Raw genomic sequence first — 8,122 nt, forward strand, 5'->3', positions numbered from 1 at the left:
ATTAATTAGTTTTAACAATATTCATATTCTTTCCAAAACTAAAAATAGACCCGTTATATTAATTATCTATATATATCTCTGCATTAGTTATTTGGAGAGAAAAAAAAATAGACATGGACCCAATATGAAAACCATATGATCTTTTTCACCATCCCCTCTCTTTAACCATAAGAATAAACAACAAAGAAGAAATCATATCTTATCTTTTTTTTTTTTTGGTTTAAAAAAAATAAAATTTATTGGAAAAAAAAGATTGTCAAAAAGAAGGTATGAAAAAGAAAAAATCAGATTTCAGTTCTTGCCTTGATCTTTTTTTCTTGTCTCTCTTCGTCAAATGTTTGTGTTTTTTTTTCTTCCTAACAAACCAATCTATCTTTCTTTGCCCCTTTGATTTGCTTTCCGAGGAAAGTGAATCAATCGCTTTTTATCCTTTTCTGTACAATCGTTTTTCTTATACTTTCTGAAATTTTGTCTCCCCTCTTTCAGTTTTCTCTCTCGTTCTTCACCTACTTTAACGTGAGAAAAGATTCGGTGAAGAATTTCCAGGCAGCGTTAAAGGTATGATCTTTCTGAATTCCGATTCAATCTCTCGGTTTCCGGTACGTTTTTGTTTTGTATTTGAAACTGGGAAAGTCTTCGTAGTTCGTAGTCATGACTGTAGTGCAGTTTCCGGGGACTGAACCGAACTGACGGATCGAAAACGAAAGCGGGTTCTATAGTAATATATGTGTGTATATATATATACATATATATAGAAATGATTGCTTTCTCGATTGGGTAGTGATCAAAATTTGATTTTGTTAAATGGGTATTGATATGATTGATGATTGACCCCAAAAGGTACCTAGTATGATTGTGATTGTCGGCTTCGAACCACGTCGAGATCCTATGAGAAGTCGATCTTTTTGTTCTGGCGCCTTCAATGAAATCTTCCTTTATATTTTGATGAAAATGGAACCCTTGATTTATCTATCGTTAATTGATTCTGGAATAATGGATATTTGATCCATCTTTGGCGGGTGCTCATTTCCAAATGAACTACTGGGTTCTTCGATCTGATCAGAGGTGCCGATGGATTGGAGAAGCAGTTTACAATGCACTGATCGATTCATCTCTCTGTTCTGTGTGGTTTTCATAGCGTTTTTGGCTGTCTGTATGCTCAGATCTTATTCCATGTCATGTATTTTTTGTACGCTTCAAGAACACAGGACTTGGAATGTGGGACCGCAAATTTCAAAACTTCCGACATAATTTTTCTGATCTGATCCTTGTTGTGATCTAAATGTTAGCCAGAGCGAGAGAGTCGAGTTGCTTTCTCGTCGAGTTAATGTTTTAGTAGTCAAAAAAGAGTTTGATGATCCAAAAACGAACACTGTAGAATGTTGTTCGGTGGATCCTGCCGCTGATATTCTCTGTTCTTCTACAGGTCTTGTTGATTTACGATCTCTTCTGATTGGCAATGGCTGAGGAGAATGTTTTTTACGTCAAACAGATGATAGCCGAGGAGAATGATTTTGATGCAAAAGCTACGATGACATTTGAAGATATGATACCTGCAGTGGACGAGGAAAGTACAAAGGATGGTCCTCCTCCAATGTCAGAGGGTCAAAGGGTTATACCGGAGATTCATGAAGTGTTGGAGCAACCGGTCGTGAATCTGAGACGACATTCCACTGGGGTGATAGACATGAGACCAGGCAAGACAAGGGTTCAGCCTCGGTATCTTAGAAATCATGTGAGTTCAACGCATGATGTCTGTAAACATGGAAAGAGACTTGAAGATGATGTTGTGAAGCCATGGAAGTTGGCGAGGAAAAAGGGTGTTGAAGGAGAAGGTGGAGGAAAGACTGATGCTTCGGGTGTGAGAAGGAAATCGTTGGGCGATGGTTATGGTCAGATATTAAGTTCCAGACCCAAAAAACCCGAGAACTGTCCACCTGCTGCAACTGCAAAGAGAGAAGTCATGGTTGTGGAAAAACCTTGTGTTTCTTTGAATGCAGAGTCAACGAGATCCAAAGAAGATAGTGACATTGTGAGATCGACTGATGGGTCAAGCGTTAAAAGGAGTGGTCAAATAGGGAAGAACAAGGAAACTGAGAATTCTCCAAGTGATTCAGCCATGGCAAGAAAGGTATCTGGCGTGAGAAATGAGAGAACAAAGACTGATGCAAAGAAGGTTCAGAAGGTTGGCAGCACCAAGAGTTCTAAGGACGAGAATGCGGTTTCTTCTTTGAAGAAAGTAAAAACTGGTCAGAAGACAAAGACTGAGCTTTCCAGCAATGAAGATGTACCAGAAAAGACTTTGTACGTTGTTGAATCCAGTGTTGAGAAGCGAAGCGTCAAAGGGATCCAGGGCGAGATTCAGCAACCATCTGGAAGGAAAATCACAGGAATCACAGGGAACAACATGAAAGTTTCTAAACATGTGCCATCTTCTTCATCATCCTTGGAGGATAAAGGTTCAAGAACTACCAAACTAGAATCTCGGCTAACGAGATCGTCTTCCAGGTCCAAGACTAGTAGATTCAGTCCCAATTTGCATAAGAGGAAAGAAAGTGTTTCTGCAAACCTTGGAGCTGATTTAAAACCCGAAAGCAAGAATAAGCCTAGGAAGGTAGGGATAAAGGTCACTCCTTTGACTAGGCAGCTGAGTTTCAAGAGAGGGAAGGTTCTTGAACCTAAATCTGAGGATTCTACACCGACATGGATTAAATTCAGGAGGAGGGTTACTCCAGAAAGTTCGAAAACTAAAAGTGATGGGAGGAAAAAGAGCCTGAGAGACAAACGGGACAGTGGTGGGAAAAGCAATTCTACAGAAGGCAAACCCGAGAAAGTTGTCTTGAGGCATAGAAAAGTGGAAACGAAGAAGAAGCTGCAGACGTTGTTCAATAACGTGATTGAAGAAACTGCAAGTAAGTTAGCAGAGGTGAGGAAGAGCAAGGTTAAAGCACTTGTCGGTGCATTTGAGACTGTTATCTCTCTTCAGGACAACAAGAAATCTCAGAAACTTCAGAGCCAGGCCACCACATCAACTCTTTGAAGGTTTGTCCTTTTGCTTCACTATGTACAACTTCTTCTGTCCATATAAATCCATAAAAAAAAAAACACAAAAATTTGGAACTTTTTTGAGAAATTTTAAAGAGAGATTGCAACAGAGATACATCCCCTGAAAGAACAACAAGGGTTTGCTTTATCTCTTCAATGATTGTGTGTAACCTCTTCTTTTGGAAGTTTATTAAACATATGTTCCTTTTCTCAAGTACTTGCAGTAATAACTGTAATATACTGAACTCAATGTTTGAAGATAAAGAGATTGTGGGGATTTTATACATAAGCAGTCTTTATCAATGCTTGAAATCGTTATTACCAATTCGAGAGACAGCAATCTTTCAATCTAATGTTGTCTAAGACTAATCTCCTTTCTCATGATTTGAGGGCATTCTAGTAGTATTTACCTGTGTAGTTTGATCAGACTGTTGCTTGTAGATAGCCGCAGCCATTTTGTTGTAGAGATCCATGTTCATCTTCTGCAGCATAACCAGAAACTCGATTTAATCATTTCAAGATTGTGTGTTTGAAAATATTCTTGAAACCGATGTACTACCTGTGCAACAAAGGCTCTGTAAGGATCAGGCATGGTGGATGAAGAGCCGTTGTTGCAGTCTCTGGTGTTCATGGGAGGAATCATCAATGGCGACGGCGGTTGAGGAATAAAACATCCTCCGAAAGCATTTCCACCGCATCCCACCCCCATACTTGCCATTGTCGCGAGAAGAGCCATCTGAAGTTGTTGTTGTTGCTGCATGCTGAGAACTGATTGGTGGGATGGCAATGGCGGCATCATCATCTGATGTGGTAAGTTTGGTCTCATGCTCATGAACTGGATTTGCGCTTGCAGCTGTTTCAGGTGATCGATCACCTCGTCCAAGATCGAGACTTTATCCGTCTGCAGATAACGTCGTATACTTTCATAGAACGTGGCAAAATGATCGACCTTTTTCAGAAGTGAGAACTTTGTTAAAGAAGCTACTGTTCTCTGGATTGTTACCTTACTTCCATCGGGAAGAAGCTTCTGAAGCGTCCTCATCCTCTGATTGATCCTATCGCGTCGTCTCTGCCTCGCATACAAATCGGAAAGCGATGTCTCGGCATTGATGTTGTGAAGCCATGGAAGTTGGCGAGGAAAAAGGGTGTTGAAGGAGAAGGTGGAGGAAAGACTGATGCTTCGGGTGTGAGAAGGAAATCGTTGGGCGATGGTTATGGTCAGATATTAAGTTCCAGACCCAAAAAACCCGAGAACTGTCCACCTGCTGCAACTGCAAAGAGAGAAGTCATGGTTGTGGAAAAACCTTGTGTTTCTTTGAATGCAGAGTCAACGAGATCCAAAGAAGATAGTGACATTGTGAGATCGACTGATGGGTCAAGCGTTAAAAGGAGTGGTCAAATAGGGAAGAACAAGGAAACTGAGAATTCTCCAAGTGATTCAGCGGCATTCACTAGGATAAACAAAAACTGCAAAAGATCCGACACAACTTTTAAAAAAAATTATATGTTACCCTCTCGGATTCGTTATGAATAGCTGCAGCCCTTCCTCTTCTGCAAGAACGCCCTGTTTCCCCTTTCGTCTCTTGTTCTTCTCCTTCTGTTTCTCGAGTTTCCTGCAATTTCCATTCCGTTTTCTCAGAGCATATCTTTACTGACTGCAGAAAAACCAAAGCCTAGGAAGAGGGAAAAAAAAGGTGTGACTAAAGAGAATCTACATAAGAACGAGCCTTCTGTCATATCGTACCGATCCGGAACGGACATGATCTTTGTTTCCAGTTCTGGCTGTCTTCAGGCTCCGAGAAGATTCATAAGAGGTCCAAGACATAGTTCTTGTGTCGTTGGTACGGCTGTCACTTGCAGACACGCTCTGGCCCAACCCGAGGCTCTCCTCTTGCAACCCGAACCATAGATCTGTGTCTGATGAATGGGGACGTTTCCTCGCGGCTGGACCATCCTGATTGCTCGGCTCGTTGTTTGGACCATCCTGGCCCTGCAGCTTGCCGTGCAGCGCAGCGTGGTGGTGGACTACTGACTCCAACGTGTCGCAGCCACCGAGGCTTGGAGCCCATATGGGCCTAGCCGAGGTGGTTGGTTGCACCATTCCGCCTAAGCCATGAACGGTTAGTTGCCCATTTTCCCATGCGAGCTCTCTGACTCCGTAGTTCGACCTGAGATTTCAGAAGAGTGGGGGTCAATTACTTGCGTAGGAAGAAAGGGTAAACATCAATGGAAAGCTTCAGTCATTTTGGCCAGATGAACATGGAAATATAGAAAGCAAGAGTAGTGCCCTGAATGCAGCACCGGCGGTGGATATGTTAACTCGACAAGTAACGTGGAAATGGATCAGTTAAGAGTGTGTGTGTGTTCAGAAGAGGTTAAGAAGAAGACAGAACAGAAGAGAGGAGAGATTACATGTGGACAAGACGAGAAGTGAAGTGAAGCCACGCGTGCGGAGAGTTCTTCTTCTTCTTACAATCCTTGTATACGATCAGTTGTAATCGCTCGATTGGATAATTCCTATGTACCAACTCAACACCTTACAATACAATACAGCGACCACTCAATATACAGTTGCCTCTCTCTCTCTCTCTCTCTCTCTCTCTCTCTCTCTCTCTCTCTCTCTCTCTCTAGTGAATAAAATAAATATATGGGGAAGCAAAAGGGTATCTCGAGTAGGGTTTCATGACAACAATGGGTCGTTCACCACTTCATGCAAGTGGCTTGAGAACCACATCTTTGGGAGTTTGAGATTTTATGCTCCGTCGGTCCAAATTCTCTTCCTCTTTTAATAAAATCTCTAACCCCCCACAAACACTTGCATGCCATTATTCAATTTTTTTTTTACGTATTATACATAACATATGATCTACAGCACGTCGAATACCATTGTGTTATATATTTCAATTTCATATTCATAGCCAGAAACACGATGGGCCAATTTGCGGGCATGATTATGTTATTACAATTTACTCGGTGTGTCGCGTCAAGAAATGTAGCTGCAGTTATTTCGCGGGGGAGGTTTTGCGACACAGCGCTATCGTGACACGTGGAGAGATACTATTGGTCAGTGATTGGTCCACCGTCACCACGAGTATCGCTGGCTTCTTCAGCCAATCATTTTCTCGCATTAGATTCGTGACAGCGCATCCTAACGTCTTCTCCCCCAAGTAGTTTATCTGTTCGGTCTCTCCTTTTGTTTTAAATACGAGTTTATCTGCTCACTTCTCCTGCCATTTTTTTTCTTTAAAATAATAATAATAATAATAAATAAATAAATATTCTATTTGAATTATATTGTTTCATGATAGAAATGTCGGTTTTGTTAATTTCAGTCGGTCCACGCTACATGAATCGTGTGCGTGCACTATTCTTATATACCATCTCACATTGAATCTAGATTTATTTTAATAACCATAGTAAATATACAAGTTTTAAAGAGCGTGTAAAAGTCGCCAATATGCTTAAAATTTATATATTTAATTTATACGTGGAAGATGCTGTTTAATTGGATATTCTATTTCAAATATTTTCGAGCAATAATCATTATTTTGTTTTTGTAGGTATATTGGTATTAAACTTGATAAGTTTCACGTCTTTCATGAATAAATTCACAAACTTCGGATGCATGCATGTGTGAGAGAAATTTTAATAATTTTGTAAAAAATTCAAATTTTAATACGTATTATAATCTCTACAAGATTAAAGAGAAGATTCATAAGTTTACAAAAGATTAATGATAATTTCTTAATTTTTAAAAAAATATATATATGTGATTACGTCGAGTATCTATATATATCACGTTACAAAGTCGTGAAATGCAGATTCGAATCCAATCTACAAATAAACTTGGTTTATAAATTCTAGCTAACCCGAATCTAAATTATTTGAATACCCAAAAATCGGATAATTTGTTAGAGCACCACTAATATTCTGGTATATGATTCCACGTATGTTAGAATAATATACGGGGACGATTTTTTTTTATCTATTTTTATCTATGATGTGTTTGACGATTGAATAATTGTATAACGACAGTATATATATATATAGGCTATGGACCAAATTATGCCCATTTTCCTTTTCAATGTGAAACCAATTCCATACCACAAATTGGATCATCACATCTTTAATTTTTGGTCCATTCCCCTTCTTTGTTTCTATGTTCAAACACATCATTTTATGAATATATACATGTATGCATATATATATATATATGTATATATTGTGTGTGTATAAGCGTAAGATGAAATTCTCTTCCCACCAAATATGACGTATATTTATAAATCACCGATCTGTTTGACATTAGGCGCGCGTGTAGATTCTATTAATGTTCAATCGGTGAATATATTTTACTTATTATTATTTTAATTAAAATTTACCGGAAATGTGATAACATGGAAAACATATATTAATTAACTAGCACATAAAAACTTGTCTTTATTTGTATTTTTGGCGCGCGTGTAGATTCTTAATCGACATAAACATAAATTGTTAATTATATTTGTATTTTTGGCCGTACAGAACCACATATATACATATAATTAAAAAAAAATTGGTTTAAAAAAGGAATTAAAATGGGAAATATGAAGGTTCCTTTTTTGTGGGCTGGGCCTTGCCTACTTCACACTTGGATTGGGCCTTACTCTTTTGTAGATGAAAAAAAATACAGCAAGTGCTTCTCTTTATTTTATTTTATTTAGGATAATTCCATTTAAAACCCTGTACTTTTCTCTCGTCGCAATTTAAACCCTATACTTTTTTTTTATCCAAAAAAACATTGTACTTTTAAAAATTGGCAATTAAAACTCTATACTTTTAAAAATTGGCAAATAAAACCCTGAACGAAAAAATATATTATTTAATGCTGACATTGCATCCTAGTCATCTGTCACATCATCAATCCCTAATATTTAATAATATTAATTAATACAAAATAAAAATAAAATAATAATAAAAATAAAAATAAAATTTTAAAAATTATACACATACATATATAATGAAATGATATACATATATACACATATATAAACATATTTATATATATACACACATATATATAATACATATATATATATAT

The 8,122-nt window shown here is 38.0% G+C and overlaps 2 protein-coding genes across 4 annotated transcripts; one reads left to right on the forward strand and one right to left on the reverse strand.

The window, feature by feature from the left end:
• Nucleotides 1-248: 248 nt before the first annotated feature.
• On the forward strand, nt 249-3,331 carry LOC104801387. Of its 2 annotated transcripts, XM_010524642.1 has the most exons (3): nt 249-267; nt 487-558; nt 1,427-3,331. In XM_010524642.1, the coding sequence occupies exon 3, from the start codon at nt 1,460-1,462 to the stop codon at nt 3,038-3,040; it is 1,581 nt and encodes a 526-aa protein (XP_010522944.1). In that variant the 5' UTR covers nt 249-267; nt 487-558; nt 1,427-1,459; the 3' UTR covers nt 3,041-3,331. The 2 variants fall into 2 exon arrangements, with proteins under 2 accessions (XP_010522944.1, XP_010522952.1); XM_010524650.1 differs by lacking the exon at nt 249-267 and having other exon boundaries at nt 289-558.
• On the reverse strand, nt 2,860-5,650 carry LOC104801373 (transcription factor PIF7-like). 2 transcript variants are annotated; one of them, XM_010524622.2, is made up of 7 exons: nt 5,458-5,650; nt 4,790-5,213; nt 4,557-4,658; nt 4,049-4,114; nt 3,605-3,946; nt 3,456-3,527; nt 2,860-3,076 (listed from the first exon to the last, which is right to left on the reverse strand). In XM_010524622.2, coding segments are annotated over exons 1-7 (1,056 nt in total). In that variant the 5' UTR covers nt 5,460-5,650; the 3' UTR covers nt 2,860-3,028. The 2 variants fall into 2 exon arrangements, with proteins under 2 accessions (XP_010522924.1, XP_010522932.1); XM_010524630.2 differs by lacking the exon at nt 5,458-5,650 and adding an exon at nt 5,333-5,437.
• Nucleotides 5,651-8,122: the final 2,472 nt, after the last annotated feature.

The sequence above is a fragment of the Tarenaya hassleriana genome, unplaced genomic scaffold (genome assembly GCF_000463585.1).
Source record: "Tarenaya hassleriana unplaced genomic scaffold, ASM46358v1 Cleome10, whole genome shotgun sequence".
Taxonomy (NCBI): domain Eukaryota; kingdom Viridiplantae; phylum Streptophyta; class Magnoliopsida; order Brassicales; family Cleomaceae; genus Tarenaya; species Tarenaya hassleriana.